The 24607-nt window shown below is 47.3% G+C and overlaps 3 protein-coding genes across 4 annotated transcripts in view; 2 read left to right on the forward strand and 1 right to left on the reverse strand.

The window, feature by feature from the left end:
- Positions 1–1514: 1514 nt before the first annotated feature.
- On the reverse strand, positions 1515–3341 carry LOC113223701 (glucokinase regulatory protein-like). Its single transcript, XM_026453096.1, has 5 exons — positions 3264–3341; positions 2848–3003; positions 2617–2685; positions 1927–1995; positions 1515–1529 (listed from the first exon to the last, which is right to left on the reverse strand). The coding sequence occupies exons 1-5, from the start codon at positions 3339–3341 to the stop codon at positions 1515–1517; spliced, it is 387 nt and encodes a 128-aa protein (XP_026308881.1).
- Positions 3342–5019: 1678 nt separating this feature from the next.
- Positions 5020–8417, forward strand: LOC113223702 (fibronectin type III domain-containing protein 4-like). The gene is made up of 7 exons (XM_026453097.1): positions 5020–5395; positions 5567–5718; positions 5798–5913; positions 6129–6333; positions 6785–6874; positions 7501–7625; positions 7813–8417. Exons 2-7 carry the CDS (start codon positions 5580–5582, stop codon positions 7846–7848), a joined length of 711 nt encoding a protein of 236 aa, XP_026308882.1. The 5' UTR covers positions 5020–5395; positions 5567–5579; the 3' UTR covers positions 7849–8417.
- Positions 8418–10523: 2106 nt separating this feature from the next.
- LOC113223697 (intraflagellar transport protein 172 homolog) overlaps positions 10524–24607 on the forward strand; it is a 43946-nt gene continuing 29862 nt past the window's right edge. The window contains exons 1-14 of one of the 2 annotated variants that reach the window (XM_026453090.1): positions 10524–10710; positions 14784–14927; positions 15163–15275; positions 15716–15755; positions 16046–16111; positions 16627–16706; positions 16910–16997; positions 18584–18798; positions 19701–19824; positions 20246–20341; positions 21849–22010; positions 22379–22432; positions 23035–23138; positions 23625–23710. In XM_026453090.1, the coding sequence (XP_026308875.1) occupies positions 10672–10710; positions 14784–14927; positions 15163–15275; positions 15716–15755; positions 16046–16111; positions 16627–16706; positions 16910–16997; positions 18584–18798; positions 19701–19824; positions 20246–20341; positions 21849–22010; positions 22379–22432; positions 23035–23138; positions 23625–23710 (1411 nt within the window). In that variant the 5' untranslated portion in view covers positions 10524–10671. The remainder of the gene's footprint in view (positions 10711–14783; positions 14928–15162; positions 15276–15715; positions 15756–16045; positions 16112–16626; positions 16707–16909; positions 16998–18583; positions 18799–19700; positions 19825–20245; positions 20342–21848; positions 22011–22378; positions 22433–23034; positions 23139–23624; positions 23711–24607) is intronic. The other variant, XM_026453091.1, reaches the window with a different exon arrangement.

Raw genomic sequence — 24607 nt, forward strand, 5'->3', positions numbered from 1 at the left:
GGGCATGATGGCTTGTGCCAGTTACTGGGGAGACTGAGGCAGGAGAATTGCTTGAACCTGGGAAGAGGAGGCTGCAGTGAGCGGAGATTATGCCACCGCACTCCAGCCTGGGAGACAGAGGGAGACTCCACCTCAAAAAACAACAACAACAAAAACAAAACAAAACTAAACTAAACTAACCTTTATTTTAGGGCCCAGTGCGGTGGCTCATGCCTGTAATCCCAGCACTTTGAGAGGCTGAGTGAGGCGGATGGATCACCTCGTGTCAGGAGTTTGAGACCAGCCTGGCCAACATGGTGAAACCCTGTCTCTACTACAAATGCAAAAATTAGCCGGACATGGTGGTGGGCACTTGTAATCCCAGCTTTTTGGGAGGCTGAGGCAGGAGAATTGCTTGAATCCTGGAGGCGGAGGTTACAGTGAGCCAAAATCATGCCATTGCACTCCAGCCTGGGTGACACACCGAGACTCCATCTCAAAAACAAACAAACAAACAAACAAACAAACAAACTTTAAAAACAGGCAGCTGGCTGCATTGGCCAGCCAGTATAGTTTGCTTAGCCCTGGACTAGTCCACCTATCTTGGTTGCTGATTGATTGATACACAGTTATTCTGAAATAGAATCCCTTCCCCATCTTCCCACATTCACATGACTCCATCCAAGTTAGTGAAACTAAAACCAAAATTCTTTGAGCAAACTTCCTGCTTTCTAGCACCCATCTCATTGATCTATCTTCCATGCTATTCCATTCCCACTCACTTCCTCTCTCTAAAATTGATCCGCTCAATCCATCTTTCTACTCACAGAGAGTCCCACAGAAATGCCAATAACAATCACCCTCTTCTTCCCAGCAGCCACCTAGGAGACGAGGATGGACAAGGCACTGTAACTGGGAGGATTCCAGGGCACAAACCTACAGTGTGAGGATATCAGGGCCAGGAACAGGGGAGGGAGGAAATAGGCTTTGGCTGAATGCTGGGGCTTTTATGTCCCCATGAGAAGATAGAGGTCTCTGGTCAATATCAGTGAAAAGCACAGACCTTCTTCAGTTCCTCAATCCCGTGTAAGGCACTATCTTCTGTCCCCTCCCTAGAGGCCACCACAGACCTAAGAGGACAGACTCAAGGTCAGTGGCACTGGTTGGGAAGCAGAAGCCTATGGTTTATTAGGGCAGGCTACATTAAGAGATGGGAATAAAGGGAAAACTGTCGTTGAATGAGCACCCACAGTTTGTTGGGCACCATGATAGACACTCTGTAGAGTTGAAAAACTCAAATACCTACAACAGCCAGTCAGGCAACATAAGTATGTGAAGTGGGCCAAGTGTGAGAGACTAAGGAATGGTGGGGACTAAGGCAAGCTGGACACAATCTCTGTGTAAAGGCATTCAAACCCAGTTTCTAAGAAATACTATTGAGGTCAAACAAAATATTCATAGGCTAACTTGGCTTACCTGTCACCCCCTGCAATGAGGTAGGTGTAAAGAGATTTCTGTTCCAGACCTTTCATCAGCTAATTAAAGGACACCTGTAAGGGGATGAGGATGTAAAGAGGTAATGACAGAGAAGAAACAATTATCTTGGATTTTCAACTCCTAGAGGGCAGAGACTACATAATGATTCTCTTAGACCAGTGCTTAACCCAGTCCTACATGGAATCTGGCACTTAAGGCTGCTACTTGGAGATGATTACTTGGTGGTGCATGGGATGTAGAGACATTGACAACATACTGGCGGGACTCAGATGGGCCCAGAAGAAATGGGACTTCATGGTGCCATCCAGCTTTTGGAAGAGAGAGCAAGCCAGGCTTGGAGTCCAAGTCTAGTGAGGGGCCACCTGGGAGCTTAGTTATGATGATCTTTGTGCTTCTGAGGGTCACCTCCAGAAGTGGAGGGGGAAGAAAACTGGGGACCAGGGTGCTCACCGACATGAGGAATGCCATCCGGCCAGAGGTACCCCCTCCACTCAGCACCATCAGCCCCCTATCCGGCTCCTGAAGAAGGAAAGAGGCATATATCACCAGGGCCTGGCTCAGGTTGGAGGAAGAATATTCTTTTTTTTGTCAGTAATGCAAGAGGAATTGGAAAGACTCCTTATCCCTCCTCTCATCACAAAACTGAACAAATACATGCAGCGTAATGTAGCAAAAAGAACACTGGATTAGAGAAACCAGTTTCACTCCCACATCTTGCTCCACTAGTTGTTCAAATCCTTACTTATTCTAGAAAGAACTGAAAGCAGCTTTGTCATCTAAATAAAAGTAAATAATAAAAGCAGCATTATCCAGCAATTATTAGCTGGATGTATTTGAGCAAGCTACAATGATCATCCTTTCTAAATCTTTGTTTTTTCATCTGACAAAAACAAACAGAAGTCATATCAACTTCACAGGCTTTTGTGAGGGTAATAGGTGTGAAAGTAGATTGTCAATTATAAAGTATTAAGCAGATGAGTTATTATTATTTATTCATAAGATGAAAATAAGCATCCAAAAGGGAGGATTTCCAAAAGGGAGAAAGGAGAATGAGATCTATCAAAGTGAGAAATAGAGACAATAAAAAGAGAAAGATGGGAACAGGAAAGTTTAGGCAGGGAACACAAGGAAGGTTAGTACCTTCAGCACTTCCTGAACTTTCCCAGCCACCTGTACCATGGTGGTCAGAATGGATTTGCTGCAGAGTCTCTGTGGGGAACAGGCAGGAATGAGAAGCCAAAAACAGGAGGACGCTGGATGGTGGAGGGGGCCTCAGGGTTTCTGATATTAGGAGCCATGGTCAGGGAGAGCAGAGGTGGGGTTAGGGTTGGCATGTTTATGTGCAGGGCCCAGGTCTTGGGTCTTGGTTACCTGGTATGTGGGCAGGGCTTGCCCCTCCTCCTGGAAGATCTCAGCATCACATTGTCCCAGCAGTCGAACAATTTCCTCAGCATCTGCTTTGTCTAGGTCCTGGGTCAGTGGGTTTGACTTCTCTGTGACTGGCAAAGCTGCCTCGTACCCAGACAACTAGAAGGAAGAGGGGACAAGGATGGAGCAGGAAGCCAAAGCTTCATTCACACCTGTAAGCTGGAGGTGGGAGTGGCAGCAGGCACAGAGTTGGGACTCACACACACGGACACACACACCACACTAGAAACTCAGCTTGCACTTAGTACTCTGGGCATATTAGGGAAAGAACATCAGGAAGGAAGAAGAGGTGAGCAGAAACCAGGGTGGAGGGAAGACTGGATGAAAAATAATTCTAGGAATCAGCACAGAAAGCCAACATGAAGAAGGGGTCTCCCCTCCCACTTGCCAGGCTCCGGGGTCTCAATACCATGTTGAAACCGTTTTGTGCCTGGCATGGTCCCGTGCTGTGGATACACTGTTCCACCTGCCTCTTCAGCCACACAAACCCCTCTGGTCACAATGACTCTGCTTCTAGTTGGCAGGGCCTTATCTGAGCCACAGTGATGATTAACCCAAGCACCCTAGGCTCTCAGACCACCACCCCCTGTACCACTGCCTGCACCACCCTTTCCTGGTCACTAGGCCCCCAGCCCTCTGGTAACCCCAGGGAAACTCCTGGGATTCCTCTTTGCATGCACCCCGACTCGCCAAGTCTCTGCTTTGCCCCTTAAAGATGAAGACCTGAGGCTCGGGACTTTTGCCCTACAGGGACAATGCCCTCTTCTCCAGAGGACCTGGAGCCTGGGAGTGCAGGACAACACCCATGGCAGTGAGAATCCCTGGGCAAGTGTCCTCCGAGGACAGAGATCAGGGTCGCCAGGTCAGCAGAAGTCAGAGGACCCGGCCCATGGCTTGATCACATGCTTAGCAGGCACAGTCCCGCTGATCCCATTTTATCCTCTCCTCTCAGAAAGGAAGGCAGCAGAAGCTTCCGAGCCCCAAGTGTGCACACACTGTACTGGATATTACAGCAGGAAAAATCTCACAGAAACAGAAATACTGCATTGAGAATTAGAAACCAAAGGATCTGCCCTAAATACAATGTTAGCCAACATTTATTTACACTGAACAACACACTTTTCACAGACAGTATTTCACTGGATACACCAACACTAAGATGTTGGTCAATACTGACATCCTCATTTTTCAGGTGATGAAACAGCCTCAGAGTAGTTGAGTTGGTTGCTTAAGATCACACAACTGGACAAATTGGGACTCATACCCAGGTTCTCAATTCAGATTTCAGATTCAACCAAAGCATGAAATAATGTAAGGGCTTACACGTTATTGAACAAAGAAGTAACTAACAGATTGGGGCAAATTAATCATCATCATCCAGTCACACAGTGTTGTGAGATTTATAAAGATCCTTCCCCAACATTGTCTCATTTGAGCCTCACAACAACCCTGTGAGATTTCACACGCTTTGCTTTACAGGTGGGAAACCTGAGGCACAAATAAACCAGTTTCTCCAAAATCACACCGTAAGTGGCAGAGCTTTAGAAAAACAAAAAAAGAAAAGAAAGGAATAATATATTTTTAAAAAAAGCCATAGGTCTTTGCGCTTTGATTCTCCCTAGAATCCCAACATTCTTAACAATCGCTGTATCTCCAGGTTTTAACATAATGCCAGACACACAGGAGATGTTCAATAAATATTTGCTGAATAAATGAAAGAATGAATGAGAAAGTGAACGGAATTAAATCAGATTATGAATGGGAAAGAGACTTAAATGCTGACGCAGTCTACAAGTAAGGGATCGTTAAAGCAATTATTATCTCCCTCCCTCTCTCCCCTCTCCTCTTAGCCCCTCGGGCACTGGAGGTGGAATTCCTCCTCTCAACTTGGCTCTTCCACGCGGGGAGGAAGGGGATTTCCCAGGTGCGGGAGACCCTAGCACCTGCGCCTCCCCCCACGCCCCCGCCGGCTCGTCCGCTTGAGCTGGGAGAGAGAAGGGAAAAGGGACAGGGGCCCCAGAGGCGCCATTGGGAGGGTCATGGGAGGAGCCCCGGGAGAACCGGGTGTGAGGGGGCGGGAGAGGAATGACGGCGGCGAGAACCCCAGCTGGGCGGGGCGGGCCCGCGCGTCCCGGCCGGGCTGCGGCGGAGCGAGCGGGGCCAGCGCTGCAGAAGGCGGCGGCTGGCTCTCCGGGACGGTCACATCCCGCTGCAGGGGCGGGCGGAGGCCGCCGCACTGCCTCCCGCACCGGGGACCCAGGCCAGCGTCCGGGCAACGCCCCCTGCTCCCGGACAGACTCCGCGGCCCGCCCGAGCCCTGGGGGTTCCGCAGACCCGCGCCCGCTCGGCCCGCAGCTCGGCCCCGCGCTACCCGCCTCGCCGGGCCCGCGCCGGGATGGGGTAGGGGCAGCGCCACCGAGTCGGGCGATGGGCCGCCCTCTGGGCACCGAGCAGCCCCCGGAGGCCTGACCAACCGCGAGGACCGGCGGAGGTGGGTGTGGGCAGGGCTGACCGCGCTCTGGGGGCGCCCGGGCAATGCGGGGGTGGGAGGGCGCGGAGAAAATAGGGCTGTTGTGAGCTGTGAGGAGCCTAGGAGAGCTGCTGCCCCCACCCCGTGCGTTGTGGGCAGTCCTTGACCCCCCACAACTCCTGCCACCTCCAGGAGCCCCGCCTGGATGTCAAGCGGATGCCACAGTGCACCCCCCACCCCCAGCGGACTCGGTGGGGACATGGCTTCGCTGATGCCCCTTTCCCCATATCTAAGCCCCACGGTCCTCCTGCTGGTCAGCTGTGACCTGGGCTTCGTGCGAGCAGGTAAGTAAAGGGGAACGGGGCTGAGGGGCAACCAGAGCTAGTCAGTGGGTGAAACCTGTTAACACCCTGGCTCCCACAGACCGGCCTCCCTCTCCTGTGAATGTGACGGTCACTCACCTCAGAGCCAACTCGGCCACTGTGTCCTGGGACGTCCCAGAAGGCAACATCGTCATTGGCTACTCCATTTCCCAGCAAGTATGAATCACCCTTCTGCTCCCCCAACCTGTGTCCTTAGTTTTCTGCACATGTCTTCACTTAGGTGGGGGGATCTGGAAGCTGCCGTATCCTGGCTCAGGCTGCCCTTTTCACGCTACTCCCCCGGAGTGCTTGGATGTTGAAGAGTCTCTGGTTGAGCCTTGTAGCCTGGCACTGGGGTGAGGCTGTCCTCCTCTCCCCTCATCTCCCTGCAGCGGCAGAATGGCCCCGGGCAGCGTGTGATTCGGGAGGTGAACATCACCACCCGGGCCTGTGCCCTCTGGGGCCCGACTGAAGACAGTGACTACACAGTGCAGGTCAGGAGCATCGGCCTTCGGGGAGAGAGCCCCCCAGGGCCCCGGGTGCACTTCCGAACTCTCAAGGGTTCTGACCGGCTACCTTCAAACAGCTCAAGCCCAGGTGAGGGTCTGTGCTATTGGATTCTCTGGCTGCTCACCTGGCTTGCAGCCTCTTACTTATTTCCCTAAGACAAGCAACAGACTAGCTGAGTTGAATAGGATGATTTAATTCATTGCACTGCCAGGAAAGGAAGGAAAAGCAGGTGGGAAGGGGACTGGGTATAGACAGGCTGTTATTGAGTTTTTCGGGGGAAGGGCTTTTAAGCTTCCTGTTACCCAACTTCACATCATCTGCAGCCTGTATGAGTGCGTAATAAACCTGCAGCCATCCTGCTTTTTGATCGCTAACCACCTGTCCACCAATGGCTTCCTCCCAGGGAGGGGCTACCCTACACTCCAAGGGCAATATTATGATGAGTCTACCCTCTCTAATCCCCAGCATCTCCATCCTGCATATGTCTGCATAGATAGCTATTCCCCAGTAACCCGGAGTCTGCCTTCTTCCTTCTCAGGTGACATCACAGTGGAGGGTCTGGATGGAGAGCGGCCACTGCAGACTGGGGAAGTGGTCATCATTGTGGTGGTGTTGCTCATGTGGGCTGGTGAGTAAGCAGCTAGACAGGGGACTAGGGACTCAGTAAAGGTGTGAGGTGGCAAAGGTTGTCAGGAGAAAAAGAAGTGAGAGATGGGCCAGTCACAGTGGCTCATGCCTATAATCCCAGCACTTTGGGAGGCCAAGGCAGGCAGATCACCTGAGGTCAGGAGTTCAAGACCAGCCTGGCCAACATAGTGAAACCTGTCTCTACTAAAAATACAAAAATTAGTGGAGTGTGGTGGAGGGCGCCTGTAATCCCAGCTACTTGGGAGGCTGAGGCAGAAGAATCGCTTGAACTCAGGAGGTGGAAGTTGCAGTGAGTGAGCCGAAATTGCGCCATTGCACTCCAGCCTGGGCGACAGAGCGAGACTCTGTCTCAAAAAAAAAAAAAAAAAAAAAAAAAAAAAAAAATCGAGACAAAAGAAAAGTGGAGTGGAGAGGGGAGTTAATTAGTTGAGGAGGGATGATTTGAACTTTGAAGAGAGGGAGAGGAGGCTGTTGAGAGCCCGGAGAGGAGGACTGCATGGGCACCAGGAGTTCAGGATGTTCTTCATGGATTTTCTAGAAGCTATGTGGGTATCTCCTTGTGAGGCGGGAGGTGGAGATGAAGGCTCAGACTGTATTGTGTTTCAGCTGTAATTGGGCTGTTCTGCCGTCAGTATGACATCATCAAGGACAATGACTCCAACAACAATCCCAAGGAGAAGGGAAAGGGGCCGGAACAGAGTCCTCAGGGAAGGCCAGTGGGGACAAGACAGGTGATGTGGGGGCCAGTGAGGGCGGAAAGGGTGATTCTGCCCCTGAGGGGCAGCCAGGGAAAGGAATAAGGCCAAGGAGGGGCAAAAAAAGATGGAAAATGGAAGACCTGGGATGGGGGAGGCTGGAGAGAAAGGGTGGCACCTATTACCTTCCTGAAATTGAGACACAGGCCATTTTCTTTCACAGAAAAAGTCACCATCTATCAACACCATTGACGTTTGAGTGAAGAAACGCACCCAGAAGAGAGATGCACTAACAACTGGGGATGGGGATGGGGTCAGGGAGAGCCCAAGATGGTGATCTGCCTGAGACTCCCAGAGGGTAATGACACTCCCACAATCTCAGGCCTGGTACCCATCCTCTTTCCACTGTGAGCAGAGCCAGAAGGTAGGTCTGTTAAGAGTCTGTGCCCCTGGACCTGGGGAGTGGATATCAGATGGGATATCTCCTTCCATCCCCCGGTCCAGGGGAGAGTCACTTGTTGTACCCTACTCCATTAGGTCCCAAATGGGGGCCCCATTTCACCTGTATCAGGACTCTCAGCATCCCCAGCTGCCCCCACATCTTGCCTCTGGGCCTCAGAGAGGGACTGGTCGCATTTTCTGTGGGTATTCCTCTTACCCCAACAAATAAAAGGAATTGTCTGAGCCTAGAGGCAGATGCTGCACTGCACTACTCCAATGTCTTCCATGGAGCCTCAGGTGCTCCCCCTCTCACCTAGCAGCCCCTTCAGCTGCTAGTGATCTCACTCCTTGGACATTTTTCCAATAAAGGTTCTTGGACAAACTGGAGCTGACTGTACAGTATGCTGAAGACATTTCTTCACCTTGTCTCTCTCCTGACCCTCCAAGGGCCCCTTACACCACCACCTACTTGACAGGAGCATTGCAAGGTGTGATAATACCCCGCCCTAGAATAGGGCCAGGAAGAAGAGGTGTAGAAAACTAGAACCCCAGATTATTTTGCTTTGTTGGGTGAGAAGGGGAAAAAAGAGAAGAGAAAGATATAAGTTCCTGTACCACTGAAAACTAAGGCATATCATATGAGAGAGCAGTAGCCTTTTTATCTTCACTGCTTGCATTGACAGCACAGCTCCTCTGCACTTATTCTCCTGACTCCTCCATCAACCCTGGGCTAATGGTCAGAAAAGGACTAAGCAGTGTCTTGGGGACTAATGAAAGGACAGCTACACTCATGGATTCCTTGGCACCACATGCTCCTATCCTATGTGTTCCTGTGTCTGTTCTTCCCTCCTTTGTGTTCCCTTTCATCTCTGTCTCTGTTTAGTCAAAGTCAATAATAACTGTAAATCATAAATGAGTTTATATTCATGCTCTGCCACCATATCCAGAGGAGGATCCTGAAAATAAAACTGAGGGGTTGGGACTCCCCTGTCAAAAGAATTATTATTTGAGCTCTGAGGCCTACTTGTTTCCTGTGAAAATAGGGGCTGTCCTCTGCTCTTTCCTATTTTCTAAGGGTTGGTTGGTAGCCATGAGACAAACACCTGTTGACATTTGCAACCACTGTTGGGAAAGGCTTCTGGACCCACAGTCTGTCTGGAGAGCATATGCTACACTTTCTGGAGAGTTACAGATCTTCCCAACTTTGGATCATTTCAGAGCAGACTTACGAATAACTCCTTTCTGCCTTTCAATCTCTCTGGTATGTTAGAAGATAGGCCAAAAAGTCTGAAAGGGACTCCAATCCAAACAAAGATCAACAGGTCAGTCCCTTTTCTACTTAACCAACCACTCACCCCAGGTGTCACAAGACAACCTGTCGGGTGAGCCAAGTCAGGGCTGCCCTCAAAACTGAACCATAGGCCGGGAATGGTGGTTTACGCCTGTAATCCCAGCATTTTGGGAGGCTGAGGCGGGCGAATCATGTGAGGTTGGGAGCTAGAGACCAGCCTGACCAATATGGAGAAACCCTGTCTCTACTAAAATACAAAATTAGTCGGGCATAGTGGCGCATGCCTGTAATCCCAGCTACTTGGGAGGCTGAGGCAGGAAAATCGCTTGAACCTGGGAGGCAGAGGTTGCAGTGAGCCAAGATCGCGCTATTGCACTCCAGCCTGGGCAACAAGAGCGAAACTCCCTCTCAAAACAACAACAACAACAACAACAACAACAACAACAAAAAACTGAACCATAAAAGCATTCCCATATAAACAGCAGTCTTTAACCCACCATTACCCAATTTGGAAGTAGGGTACCTTACGTTTCTTTGGCAGCTGGTTCCAAAACACTCATCTCTCAGATTCTGAGAAGAAATGTCATTTATTGGGATGGGAGTGTCACAGGTTATAGTATCGTGGCATGCAGAGAGCGAGCTTGGAGTTGAGAAGGAACCTAAAAGCTGTTTAAAGCTACTAACTCTGGGTTGAATCCCAGTTCCAAGTCCTTCGCTGGCTGTGTTAGTTTGAGCAAGTGCCCTGAGTCTCCTGTTATGTAAAATGAGACTAATAATAACGCTATCCCCTTCAAAAAGCGGTTTTGGGATTAAATGACATGAATGCACGTACAATACTTTACACAGTATCTGGCAGACACATACTGAGTATTCATCGTTACCTAGCGTTATTAGCCTGGAGATTCCGTGCAAGTCATGTAACCTATTTGGGTACAATTCCGTCAACTGCAAAAGGCCTATCATGGTAACCGCCCTGCTTCCCTCCAGGGTTGTGAGGATTAAAAGAGAGTGCACTCAGCAACAGCCAGGTACATCAAAGAGCGAGACGGACCGCTATGACGTAGTACCTAGGGCTGGCCGAAGGCTTGTGGGCGGGGCTTGGTCTTGAGTTTGCATGCGGCGACGGGATTGGTCAAGGGGAGCATTCATCAAGCCCTCTCAAGGGCCCGCCCTAGATCTCGCCGCGCTTGCGCACGTTCTGTTTGCTTCGCTGCAAAGCTACGTGTGGCCTTGCGACGCGTGTTGCGCTCCGGTCGCATAAGCGTCAACGGCTGTCGCTGCGACTGCGTGGCTGTTTGTCCAGGTAACCACGGGAGCTGTCTGGTAGCATCTGAGAGACAAGTGTGCGTCATGAAGTTGAAGTACCTGAGGACCCTGCTGAGCCCTCAGGTGAGGAGTTGCGTGCCAGTCCCTCCCCCTTCTGCTTTGTGTTCCAAGAAAAGTGGGGGAACTGAAGTTTAATGATGTTGAGCTCCTACTGTGTGCAGAAGGCTGTAAAGGATATAGCGATGATCTGGACCCTGTCCTGTCGATACAGTGTTCAGGAGACGAGATGCAGCGCTGAGGACTTGTAGCTTTCCTTACATTTCATTCACATCAGTTGTGTACAGGCCCCGTGCTGGAACTCGAAACAATACCAAACCACCCGACTTATTCCCCTGCCTTCAGGAGGCTCGTATTAGAGGGAGAGGTGCACATGTAAGCAGCGAGTATGAATCTGCCCATAATTAAATAAACGCCTTAGGTGCAAGCCCTGAAGAGGGAGTGCAAAGACCGAACCGTGTATTCTGATTCAGGAGAGGCTGGGCACCAGGTGAGGAGCCCTGAAACACGGTGAAGAAAGGGTAGGCTTTGGAGTTAGCACAGCAGAATTTAAGTCCTAGCTCCACCACTTCTTTCTTATTTTCTTTTTAAAATTTCTTACCTTGTCCTTATTTCAGATCCACCACCACTTTATTTATTTAATTATTTGAGTCAGAGTCTTGCTCTGTCGCCCAGGCTGGAGTCCAGGCTGGCGTGATCTCACTACAACCTCCGCCTCCCGGGTTCAAGCGATTTTCCTGCCATAGCCTCCCAAGTAGCACGCCCGGGTAATTTTTGTTTCTTTGTTTGCTTGCTTTTATTTTTGTTTTTTGTAGAGACGAGGTTTCCCCATGTTGACCAGGCTGGCCACCACTACTTTACACAAATGACCTGATATCTCTAACTTTAGCCTTTATCACACAGTGTCTCGGAGCACTCACAAACTTCTTCATTTGAAAAACATGAGTACTAATGGCAACTTTGGGGGACTGGGGGAAGAGTTATATAGAGTAATATACACAAAAGAGCATTGTAAACTGAAAAGCAGTGTGAAAAATTGATAGACAAGAGGAAAGGACATTCAAAATTCAAATGATAGAATAATACAAAGCTAATAAGAATAAGATGTCTGGCCAGGCACAGTGGCTCACACCTGTAATCCCAGCAATTTGGGAGGCCAAGGTGGGAGGATTGCTTGGGCCCAGGAATCCAGGACCTCTACAAAAAAATATTGACCAGATGCAGTGGCTCACACCTGTAATCCCAGCACTTTGGGAGGCCGAGGCGGGCGGATCACCTGAGGTCAGGAGTTCGAGTCCAGCCTGGTCAACATGATGAAACCCTATCTCTACTAAAAATACAAAAATTAGCCGGGTGTGGTGGCAGCTGCCTGTAATCCTAGCTGCTCAGGAGGCTGAGGAAGGAGAATCGCTTGAACCTGGGAGGCAGAGGTTGCAGTGAGCCGAGATCGTGCCACTGCACTCTAGCCTGGGGGACAGGAGTGACACTATGTCAAAAAAAAAAAAAAAAAATAGCCACGTGTGGTGGCAAGCACCTGTAGGCCCAGCTGCTGGGGTCACTGAGGTGGGAGGATCTCCTGAGCCCAGGAGGTCAAGGCTGCAGTGAGACGTGATCACACCACTGCACTCCAGCCTGGGTGACAGAGCGAGACTCTGTCTCAAAAATAAATAAGACGTTCCTTAACTGAATGTGTAATATGTACTAGGGCATCTTAATAAAGAAATTGGGACTGTGGTTTATGGATTTAAATCATGGTTCTAGGCCAGGTGTAGTGGTTCATGCCTGTAAACCAAGCACTTTGGGAGGCCGAGGCAGGCGGATCACCGGAGGTCAGGGGTTGGAGACCAGCCTGGCCAACATGGTGAAACCCCACCTCTACTAAAAATACAAAAATTAGCTAGGTGTGGTGGTGCATGCCTGTAATCCTAGCTACTTGGGAGGCTGAGACAGGAGAATCGCTTGAACTCAGGAGGCAGAGATTGCAGTGAGCCGAGATCACACCACTACACTCCAGCCTGGGTGACAGAGCGAGACTCTGCCTCAAAAAGTAAATTAATTCATTAAATAAATCATGGTCCTACCACTTACAAACGGTGTATGTGAACTTGGGCAAATTACTTAATCTTTTTGGGCTTCCATTCCTCCATCTGTAAAAGGGGGATAATAGCATCTACCTCAGTGTTATGAGGTAAAATGAGATTATGCTTGTCAGGCACTTATCAAAATGCCTAGTCTGTGATAAGAACTTGTTAAAGGCAAGCTCTTATTATTTTATGCCCTACCTCACTTAATAAAACAATCTAGTGAGGTACATATTGTAGAGAAAGGAGAATTGATTATGGAAATCAGGAAGGCTTCACAGAGGGTGTGGCATTTGGACAATAGAAGGAAATTAGAACACAGGCCGGGCATGATGGCTCACATCTGTAATCCCAGCACTTCGGGAGGCCAAGCCAGGTGGATCACTTGAGGTCGGGAGTTCAAGACCAGCCTGGGCAATATGGTGAAACCCTGTCTCTACCAAAAATACAAAAAAATTAGCCGGGCACGATAGCACGCACCTATGGCCTCAGCTACTTGGGAGGCTGAGGCAGGAGAATCCTTGAGCCCAAGAAACAGAGGTTGCAGTGAGCTGAGATTGTGACACTGCACTCCAGCCTGGGGGACAGAGTGAGACTCCGTCAAAGAAAAAAGAAGGAAATTAGAACAGAAAATAGTTGTGCTCTCTCCACAGTTGGAGAAGACAAAGAAAAGACAGAAAGACAGAGATTTGTGCTCATTGCTCAGCAAGCTGTCTCTTGAATCTGTAATTTAAACATTTCTTTGCCCTAACGGAAAAATTGGAAATGAAATCCTCCTTCAATCTCTCAAAATAAGATGACGTCATGATGCAGGTAGGGCTGCATGCCCAGGATTGGGCAAAGCGATAAAGCAGGAGGATCAGCAACGGTTGATGAGGAGCCCTCAGCCTTTCTAACCTAATATAATGAAGAGTTAGAGAATCATAGTGATGGTGGTGTGGCTATTTTCTGGCTTGAGGATTTGGAGGAAAAGAGCCTTTTTACTTCTGACTTTGGAGATAGTTGAGTTTGGAGTGAAAAGTGTCAGTGTTTTAAGCCAGAACTCTAGTGTCCAAATAATTAATCAAACAATTGGGGCAGAAGAAAAGCAGAATAAATGTTTTGTTTTCAAGGAAGGAAACCCTTCGTAACAGAACTAATCCCTTAGGACCAGAGCTAGTGTTGGAAGGGTCAGATCCGGTCGGAATAATTCACCTGGATAACTTCTAACTTGAGTTTCTGTGAAGTCGGTAGTTAAGAAGAAAAGAAAATGGGATTGTTCATCCTGAGTCTCAACTTCTACTCCCCCATCTTGAACTCTCGCTGTCTCTCCCTTTCCTGCCAAATAAGCCCAAAGTCCTTTCCTTTGCCTGGCTTCAAAGACTTCCTGAGCTGCCAGTTTTTCCTGCCTTACCCCTTCTATTCTACTATTTATAAGGTATAATAGTTTCAAATAAACTAAATTACTGTTTCTTGTCCAGAACTTGCCTTTGCTCATTGCCATTCCTTCCATCTCAGATAACTTCCTACTCAACTGCATTCATTCTTCAAAGCTTAATTTAGATAATTTAAGCAAAGAATTCTCTCAGGCTCCTCCAAACTATTGCAATATTTTATACATACTTTAATAGGACTTTTCCTATTTTGCACCATCTTATGAGACCTGGAGGCAGGATCTATGGTTTGTTTTTTGTCTCTCAGCCCCTGGCCAAGTGCCTTGATCAATAAGGTGCTCAAAAAATATTAATTGAATGAATGGCTAACGACCAAAACTTACCAGACTAATTGAATTTATTTCAGTAGTAGACCTGGGAACAAGGAGGCCATTGCAGAGATTCATTCATACAGTTGACTTAGCACACTGCCTCTTAGTGCATTTGCATATGAGTCTCTGGAAGCACATTGTTCTCACAGTCCAGGATCTGAAGGCCTTGGAGACCAGGATGGGCCACAGGCATCTCTTTGTTTTGAGGATAGAATCGTGACAGAAAGAAAATTGACTAGAATTAATAGAGCTAGAAATGCTTTTGGTATTCTAGACCAGCACATGGGTTTGTTTTTACCCCATTGCCTCTGCAGGATAGAGCTGCAAAGGTGACCTGTATGGCTTGGTCCCAGAACAATGCCAAATTTGCTGTCTGCACAGTGGACCGAGTGGTCTTGCTGTATGATGAACATGGAGAACGGAGAGATAAATTCTCCACCAAACCAATTGACATGAAGGTAAACAGTGTATTCATGTGTACCTTAACCTGTTGATGGGGTCTCACAACCCTGGAAGACCTAGTCTGCCTCCTAGCCATCGGCATAGGAAATGGTGCACCCCACCTTTTTCTCAGTATGAATCCTTAAGCTCCCTTAAGAGCACACATATACCTTTTTTTTCTCTTTTCTCTTTCATATGTACTCATTACTTCTTTTCTTTTTCTTTCTTTCTTTTTTTTTTTTTTAAACTCAGTATGGCAGGAAGAGCTATATGGTGAAGGGCATGGCTTTTTCTCCTGATTCCACTAAAATTGCCATAGGACAGACTGACAACATCATCTATGTCTACAAGATTGGAGAAGATTGGTGAGGATAGAGATTGGGAGATGCGATTGCCCGGGAAAGAAGGGGAAGGCAAGAGAAATGCCTCACTGGGGAGGGGAAATAAAGAGGATTGGAAGCGAAGCTTGGCCATTGAAGGCAGAGACTTTCTGGAGTCTGTTGTTGCTTTTCTGCCTTCGCCTGTCCCACATGTTCTGCAATCCCATCCCTGGAAGAAACAGTCCAAGATCAACAGGAGGCCCCTGTGAGATCCTGGAAGCCCAGAGTGATGTCGCATCTTTGTTATTGTTCCGAAGCTTCTTAGGCTCCCTTATATGCCTCCCTTCAGGGCTCCTACAGAGTAGTCAGAAACACTAGTGGGCCAGGGAAGAAATCTGCTCTGTCTTCTCTTCCCTCAGCATCATTTTTGGCAATTTGTTTATGGAAGTGGTTTTTAATATGTTTCCCCTCCTTTTGTTTGGCAGGGGTGACAAGAAAGTCATCTGCAACAAGTTCATCCAGACGGTAAAGTTCAGACCAGTCACTGAAAGCTTAAGATGAACAAACATATATCAATATATCTACTTATAAATACAGCCAGGAGTTGCATTTGTAACATCTGAATGTGACTTTTCCTACTGCAAGGATGGTGCTTCGTGGCTGTTCACAGTCATCTGCTGTCTTCCTTAGAGCCCTGTTGTGTCCCTTCCCTATAGGAGATTGACGTGGTGGTGTGTGGTGGGGTGTTGAAGTTGTTATAAATGTGTTGGCCCACACAGATGGGGTTGTCCTTTTTATCATTTCCTTTCACACAGAGTGCTGTCACTTGTCTGCAGTGGCCCGCAGAGTACATCATTGTCTTTGGGCTGGCTGAAGGGAAGGTAAAAGAGGGAAGGGAAACACAAGAGAGGGGGTAGTAGGGATAATGGTTCTGGAGAGAGGAATATGGTTCACCCTCTTCCTTAGGATCAAGTTGTATGCTGGGGTGAATGCATAGGGACCAGTTTTGTGGGATAGTTTTTCCTTTTTTTCTTAAGGCCTAGTTAAATTTAAAATAGCCTAACCAGGCCGTGCGCGGTGGCTCAAGCCTGTAATCCCAGCACTTTGGGAGGCCGAGACGGGTGGATCACGAGGTCAGGAGATCGAGACCATCCTGGCTAACACAGTGAAACCCCGTCTCTACTAAAAAATACAAAAAACTAGCCGGCCGAGGTGGCGGGCCTGTAGTCCCAGCTACTCGGGAGGCTGAGGCAGGAGAATGGTGTGAACCTGGGAGGCAAAGCTTTCAGTGAGCTGAGATCCGGCCACTGCACTCCAGCCTGGGCGACAGAGCCAGACTCCGTCTCAAAAAAAAAAAAATAGCGTAACCATACTTCTGTCATTTTTCCATTTTCAGGTTCGTTTAGCAAACACCAAAACTAATAAATCATCTACCATCTATGGCCCAGAGTCTTACGTGGTGTCCCTGACAACAAAGTGAGTAAAGAGGAGTAGTATCACAAGAGTCGGAAAGTGTTAGGAAAACGCTGTGGGGAAATATGGACTGCAAGACCATAATATGAAAGGCAGGAGAACTGGTAGCAGGAACCACAGACAGGGTTGTGTTTGACAGAGAAAGGGGCTTTCTTGGTGAGATAAAATAATCTCTTCCTATATTTCTCTCCTTTCTCCTTTTTTAGTTGCTCTGGGAAAGGAATTCTCTCTGGTCATGCAGATGGTACCATTGTTAGGTATTTCTTTGATGATGAAGGCTCTGGAGAGTCACAGGTATGAATAAAGAATGTTGTGGGAGGCTGACGTGGGTGAATTGCTTGAGTCTAGGAGTTTGAAACCAGCCTGGGCAACATAGTGAAACCCTATCTCTACCCAAAAAAAAAATACAAAAATTAGTTGGGCATAGTGGCGTGAACCTGTAATCCCAGCTACTCAGGAAGCTGAAGTGGGAGGATCACTTGAGCCCAGGAGGCTGAGGCTGCAGTGAGCTGAAATAGCACCACTGCAGTACAGCCTGGGTGACAGAACAAGACCCTGTCTCAGAAAAAAAAAAAAAAAAAAAAAGGATGCTGTGGGATAGGGGATAAGGAAATTCCAGGAACCCTCCTAGAGGAGGTTGGACTTCTAAGGCACTTGGATTGAGGTACTAAGGGAGGAAGCTAGAGGAGTGAGACCTCAGGGACAGAGAAAAAGTTGGATGTGGCCACTGAAAGGATTTGTGTTTAGGAGCCTGGAGCTTACTACTTATAAGAAGGGATGACTCAGGTGGAAGGGACTTTGAGACAAAGGGAAATAAAAACTCTTAGGGTAATGAAAAGTGAAAATTATTCCTATTTGTGTAAAATATATATAATATCTATTTATGTATGTAGATTCATAGAAACAAGAGTTAACAGTTTACTCTGGAGAGGGGAAAGGAAAAAGATGGGGAATAAAAAGGAAACTTTCATGTTACTCTATATAATTCTGTATTGTTTGAATCATTTACATTAAGAATTACTTGTGGGCCGTGCACAGTTGTGCACGCCTGTAATCCCAGCACTTTGGGAGGCCAAGGCGGGTGGATCACCTGAGGCCAGGAGTTCAAGACCAGCCTGACGAACAAGGTGAAACCCTGTCTGTAATAGATACAAAAAAATTAGCTGGGCCTGGTGGCACATGCCTATAATCCCAGCTATTTGGGAGGCTGAGGCAGGAGAATCACTTGAACCTGGGAGGCAGAGGTTGCAGTGAGTCAAGATCGCATGCCATTGTACTCCAGACTGGACAACAAGAGGGAAATGCTGTCTAAAAAAAAAAAAGAATTACTTGTATAAGCCGGGCACAGTGGCTCACTCCTGTAATCCCAGCACTTTGGGAGGCTGAGGCGGGTGGATCACCTGAAGTGAGGAGTTCGAGACCAGCCTGGCCAACATGGTGAAACCCCATCTCTACTAAAAATGTAAAAATTAGCCAGGTGTGGTGGCATGTGCCTGGAATCCCAGCTACTCGGGAGACTGAGACAGGAGAATCGCTTGAACCCGGGAGGCAGAGGTTGCAGCAAGCCGAGATCGCGCCACTGCACTTCAGCCTGGGCAACAGAGTGAGACTCTGTCTCAAAAAAAAAAAAGAAAATTCCAATATACAGGCATTTTGAGGTTTTTCTAGAGCACAAGGTCAACAAGTGTTTGTATAGGGGTGTGTGTGTGTATGTGACAATTTGTGAACAGTTCAGGATTAGGATGTGTTGGGATAGGAAAATGTTGGAAGAGACTTCTGCAAGGTATGATGGTCAGAGTGAAGGTACCAGGTGTTGAGAGTGAGGAATTTCTCAGGTGGAGTCTTCGGAGAGTGATCGAAACCCTCTACTTCTGTCTTAGGGGAAGTTGGTTAACCACCCGTGTCCACCCTATGCCTTGGCATGGGCAACCAATAGCATCGTGGCTGCAGGCTGTGATCGGAAGATTGTAGCCTATGGAAAAGAAGGCCACGTGCTACAAACTTTTGATTACAGCCGTGACCCTCAGGAGCACGAGTTCACCACAGCGGTAGCAAGTCCTGGGGGTCAGTCTGTTGTGCTAGGAAGTTATGACAGGTGAGTCCCCTTTCCAGTTTTATCTTCTGCCTGCTTTCTCTGTGAACACTCTCTGCTTTAGCCAAATTATTCTGAGCCAGAGTGGGAGACTGGAGCAGAATCAAATGTATGTATGTAATTCATGCGTTTTCCTCTTCCTGCTCCCTCCATCCATTGGTGTGCTGGCAGTTCCAAAATGTCCTGGGCTCTTGTTTTGTCTCTATGCCTCTCCCTGCACTTCCATAGCAAAATTCATCTCTATTTTCTGTTTCCATTGCCCTCTTTGAGACCGCTTAAGAGTTTCTCACATTATATTACAGTTTGTTGTTTGCAAACTGTTGTTGTGTAGCCAGATAGATGGCTAAATCAGAGTCCTTGAGAAGGGGGCTTATTATTCATCTTTTTATCTCCAGTGCCTAGATTAGCATCTACATGCTATATATCTAAGATATGCTCAGATGTTTGGCGAATGAATGAATGAATGATGGAACAGCAGATAAACAGCCATGTTCCAGGTCTCGTCATTTCTCTGGCATGTGTTTAACCCCAGCTTTGTCACTCCTGTCCTTCTACCCCCTTCAATCTTACGTCTCCTTGTGTTCTCTTCTTTCTTCACTGACTCCTACCATTTATCTCCTTGTTGCATATTTTTTTTGCTCCTAGTAGCTTATTTTTCTCACCTGCCCTGGTCTTTTTGTTTTCTCTGCTCCCCTCACACTTATTCTATTTTAGTTTTGCCTTGATTTTCCCAGCTTATTTCCTGTGCACCTTTATATCCTCTCCTGCTAGACTGCCTAGCTTGTCTGTTCTTTTTATTTCCTTTCTTTTCTGATATAGCAAGACTAATTTCCTTTGCTTATAAGCCCATTTGCACTCTCTAGCTCAGCCTTAATCTCTTCTAAAAGCCACATACTTTATTTCAGGCTTCGGGTGTTCAACTGGAGACCTCACAGAAGCATCTGGGAAGAGGCAGAGCCCAAGGAGATTGCCAATTTATACACCATCACTGCCTTGGCCTGGAAGCGGGATGGCTCACGGCTCTGTGTGGTGTGTTACTAGTAATCCCTTTCTGGATTGGTGACTTTCACCAAACTAGAAAAAAATCCTGCCTTATCCTAAAGCACTCTTCCCTAACACTAGAGAATCTCCTCTTTCCTTTTGACCCTAACCTAAAATTCTGGTGTTAAAGGCAGGAAAGAGAAATTCATACTTTATTGGAGGTCACAAAAGGGACAAAAAATTGTGTGTAGGCAGGGCTAGTTTCTCCCTTTTATCCCATTAATATGTTGTGCCCTTGAGTCCAATGATTGTAGCCTCTTTCGTTTTGGTAATTCCCAAAACTGCCAGGTCTTTCACCGCCAACTCTTCTCTAGACTCTAGAGCCTAGGTTTTGAGGATGTCTCTGGGTACTCTCCCCATGCCAGTGTACTATGTGTGTGACCTTTTATGCTGTCACTTTCCCTTCTAGGGCACACTATGTGGTGGGGTGGAACTGTTTGACTGCTATCTCCGAAGGATTATTTACAAGAACAAGTTTGAGTTGACGTATGTGGGACCTAGCCAGGTAAGGAGGATGGTAGCCTACTGCACTGAGACCTTGCGTGGCTCATTCATCCTTATAACATTTCCCTGCCTTCTGGCCACAGCCATAGTTCAAATTTAATCTTCATCCCTCTGGAAGAGCTGTTCTGGGCAACAGAATATGTCAGGGCAACACCTTGGTAACTTTCCTGCTGTAGTTCTTGCAGCTTATTGTAAGAGAAGTTTTGGCCGGGTGCGGTGGCTCATGCCTCTAATCCCAGCACTTTGAGGGGCCAAGGTGGGCAGATCACGAGGTCAGGAGATCGAGACCATGCTGGCTAACATGGTGAAACCCCGTCTCTACTAAAAATACAAAGAAATTAGCCAGGCGTGGTGGCGGGCGCCTGTAGTCCCAGTTACTTGGAAGGCTGAGGCAGGCGAATGGCGTGAACCTGGGAGGTGGAGGTTGCAGTGAGCCGAGATCGTGCCACTGCACTCCAGCCTGGGTGACAGAGCAAGACTCCATCTCAAAAAAAGAAAAAGAAAAGTTTTAAGCACCAGGCGTAAGGTGTGCAGATTGCCACTTAAGCCTTCCTGGCTTAAAACTTTACTGTCGCCTGTAGTCCCAGCTACTCAGGAGGCTGAGGCAGGAGAATGGCGTAAACCCGGGAGGCGGAGCTTGCAGTGAGCTGAGATCCGGCCACTGCACTCCAGCCTGGGCGATAGAGCGAGACTCCGTCTCAAAAAAAAAAAACTTTACTGTCTACACACTGGCAATTGGGCAATTGGATAAATAGGATTATAAATGTGAACTCTGTTGTTTTAAGGCCTCTGAGCTCACTGTGTATGATGTTGGCAAGCTAAAAATTTCTCAGTTCCTGGGCCCACTTTTCTCTTTTTTCTACCTCTGTCCTTCCATTTATTATACATTGGTTTCTTCATTCTTCTATTCTTTCCAGAAACATTTATTCATTCTCTACTTTGTGTCAGCAGTGTTAGGCATTGGGAATACACAGATAATTATCTGTAAGACATTGTCCCTTGATCAAGGAGATCATTATAACAGAGGACACAGACATATCAAAAAATACTATTAGCCAGATGCAGTGGCACATGCCTGTAGTCTCAGCTACTCAGGAGGCCGAGACAGGAGGATTGCTTGAACCCAGGAGTTCAAGGCCAGCCTAAGCAACATACTGAGACCCTGTCAGTCAGTCAGTCAACCGATCAATACGTACACTGTGATCAGTGATATATAATTTTTGTACAAAGACTATGAGAACATAGAATGATTGGTTTTACCCAGTGGAATTTTCAGAATTACATAAATTGTGAGCGTCAAAAGAGATAATATAGGAAAGCATTTCATAAATAGTAAATCCCCATATAAATGTAAGATATCATTACTATCAGCAATATCCTAGACCCAGGGAGGAAGCACGGTATTAGCTTTGTTTGTTTAGCACTGTGGAGGTAGGCAAAGGGCATGGTTGTTCACCCTTCTTTTGGGCTGGGGAAGCCTAAGGGGCTCAGACTTGTCCTTTACCAAGGTAATTGTGAAGAACCTGTCATCAGGAACCCGAGTGGTGCTCAAGTCACACTATGGCTATGAGGTGGAAGAGGTGAAAATCCTAGGGAAGGAACGTTACTTGGTGGCCCAGACATCAGACACACTGCTGCTGGGGGACCTGAACACTAATCGGCTTAGTGAGGTAGGAACCAAAATTGGTGGTAGGGTGGGGAATGGGGCATCTTGGCTTAATACTTGTGGGGACCCAAAATCCCTTCTCTCCGTGAGAAGTTCTAACATTCTGGTGTAGGGGACCTGGTTTCAGGGAAGGAGACCCAGGAGGTTATAATCCCAGAGTATGAATCACCATATTTGGACTGTTTTTATGCCATCTCTCAGAAACATCTCTCTGGTTTCTCTCAGGGACCAGAGCAAATTCTGATATAGCACCTCTTTTGTGTAGTGCCAAAGCCTATGTAAATATGATCTTTCTGCTTCCCAACCTGTCATTCTTTCGGCGTTATCTTGGGTATTTATCCACATTGCTTCTTAAGTCTTCTCCCATTGCAGATAGCCTGGCAAGGATCTGGTGGCAATGAGAAGTATTTCTTTGAAAATGAGAATGTGAGTAGAACTTGATTCACTGTCACCATCTCGATAAGCCTCCTCCTAGCTTCTGTGTCATAAAGATGGCAAGTTGCGCCGGGCGTGGTGGCTCAAGCCTGTAATCCCAGCACTTTGGGAGGCCGAGACGGGTGGATCACGAGGTCAGGAGATCGAGACCATCCTGGCTAACACGGTGAAACCCCGTCTCTACTAATAAAATACAAAAATCCAGCCGGGCGAGGTGGCGGGCGCCTGTAGTCCCAGCTACTCAGGAGGCTGAGGCAGGAGGATGGCGGGAACCCGGGAGGCGGAGCTTGCAGTGAGCTGAGATCCGGCCACTGCACTCCAGCCTGGGTGATAGAGCAGGACTCCGTCTCAACAAAAAAAATAAATAAATAAAAAATAAAAAATAAAAAAATAAAAAAAAAAATAAAAATAAAATAAAAAAAAAGATGGCAAGTTGCAAGGGATAGGGAAACAGCAGATAAACGGGAGGATGAAATTGGCAGGGTAAGAGAGCAAGGAGAAAAGTGGTAGTCACCTTGAACTGACAGTTGACCTCCCACTACTGTTTTTCTTCATGTAGCCTTTCCACCGTATAACAACTCCATTTTTCCCAGGTATGCATGATCTTCAATGCTGGAGAGCTAACCCTGGTGGAATATGGGAATAATGACACCTTGGGTTCCGTACGCACTGAATTCATGAACCCCCACCTCATCAGGTAACCTCACAAGATTCTCTAAATCCCTGAAACCCAAAATAATTCCTTTTGGACTCCTAAATTCTGTGTCCCCCAGTTAATCTAAAAGCTTCAGCCAGGCATGATGGCTCACGCCTATAATCCCAGCACTTTGGGAGGCGGAGGCAAGCAGATTACTTGAGTCAAGGAGTTCAAGACCATCCTGGGCAACATGGTGAAACCCCCTCTCTACTAAAAATACAAAAAATTATCCAGGCATGGTGGCACACCCCTGTAGTCCCAGTTACTCGGGAGGCTGAGGTGGGAGAATCACCTGGAGCTTAGGAAGTCGAAGTTGTAGTGAGCCGTGATCACACCACTGCACTACAGCTTTGGCAACCAGAGCGAGACCCTGTCTCTAAATAAATAAATAAATAAAAGCTTCATCCCATATGGTACTTCAGAGCCTTTAATAAACATCCCAACTACCTCAGCCCATTTTGCCTTACCTCGCCCTTCATGTTTCAGTGTTCGTATTAATGAGAGGTGTCAGCGAGGAACAGAAGATAATAAGAAATTGGCTTATCTTACTGATATTAAGACTATTGCTATAGGTGAGTAAGACTCTCTTATAATTTTAATAACAAAATAGATGTCTATATCACACTTCCATACCACAGGATTGTGTTCAGTGGGGAATGCAGGAATCTGAGAAGCACCAGGTAAATAGTAACCCCACATGTACAGTGGATATATATGAAACGTTTAAGTCAATATGTGTGCATCTGTACCTGGATATCTAGATATAAAAACAAAGGTGCAGGTCAGGCACAGTTACTCATGCTTGTAATCCCAGCACTTTGGAAGGGCAAGGCAGGAGGATCATTTGAGCCCAGTAGTTCAAGGCTGCAGTGAGCCATGATTGTGCCACTGCACTCCAGCCTAGATGATGGAGTAAGACCCCATCTCTTAAAACACAAACAAAAACAAATCCCAAAGGTCTATATACTTATTCATGTTCTCTAGACATATATCTTAGGGTTGGCAAATTGTGAGTGGTAGAGAAGACCCATTAAATTTATGAATTTTCCTGTTTAGACTTCATAGAATCATAGACTGTTAGAACTGGAAGAGGTCTTATTTTTTGTATAGTTTATCATTGGTAACTAATAATGACAGAAACTTTATTTGCGTTTCACAATTATCATGAAATGTTTCAAGCATAAAAAATAGTATAGAGAATAGCATTACCTATACAATATAGCTGTTAAAAATGGGGCTCTGTGCCAGGCACAGTGGCTCACACCTGTAATCCCACCTCTTTGGGAAGCTGAGGCGGGCGGGTTGCTTGAGCTCAGGAGTTTGAGACCAGCCTAGGCAACGTGGTGAGACTCTGTCTCTATGAAGAAAGAAATTAAATTAAAAAAAAAAAAAGAATGGGGCTCTGGAGTCAAACCGTCCCACTTCTCTACCTGTGTGATCTTAGGAAGTTACTTCATCTTTCTAATATC

Source organism: Piliocolobus tephrosceles, chromosome 15, assembly GCF_002776525.5.
Source record: "Piliocolobus tephrosceles isolate RC106 chromosome 15, ASM277652v3, whole genome shotgun sequence".
NCBI classification, from domain to species: Eukaryota; Metazoa; Chordata; class Mammalia; order Primates; family Cercopithecidae; genus Piliocolobus; species Piliocolobus tephrosceles.

Bases quoted from the DNA above. Each gene is read 5' to 3' on its own strand.
- LOC113223702 (XM_026453097.1), top strand. From the start codon at position 5,580: ATGTCAAGCGGATGCCACAGTGCACCCCCCACCCCCAGCGGACTCGGT. The intron at 6,875-7,500 runs GTGAGTAAGCAG...ATTGTGTTTCAG, and splicing joins GGTGTTGCTCATGTGGGCTG to CTGTAATTGGGCTGTTCTGC. The intron at 7,626-7,812 runs GTGATGTGGGGG...TTTCTTTCACAG, and splicing joins GGCCAGTGGGGACAAGACAG to AAAAAGTCACCATCTATCAA.
- LOC113223701 (XM_026453096.1), bottom strand. From the start codon at position 3,341: ATGCCAGGCACAAAACGGTTTCAACATGGTATTGAGACCCCGGAGCCT. The intron at 3,004-3,263 runs GTTGGCTTTCTG...TCTTCCTTCTAG, and splicing joins AGGGGAGACCCCTTCTTCAT to TTGTCTGGGTACGAGGCAGC. The intron at 2,686-2,847 runs GTAACCAAGACC...TGTTCCCCACAG, and splicing joins AAGCCCTGCCCACATACCAG to AGACTCTGCAGCAAATCCAT.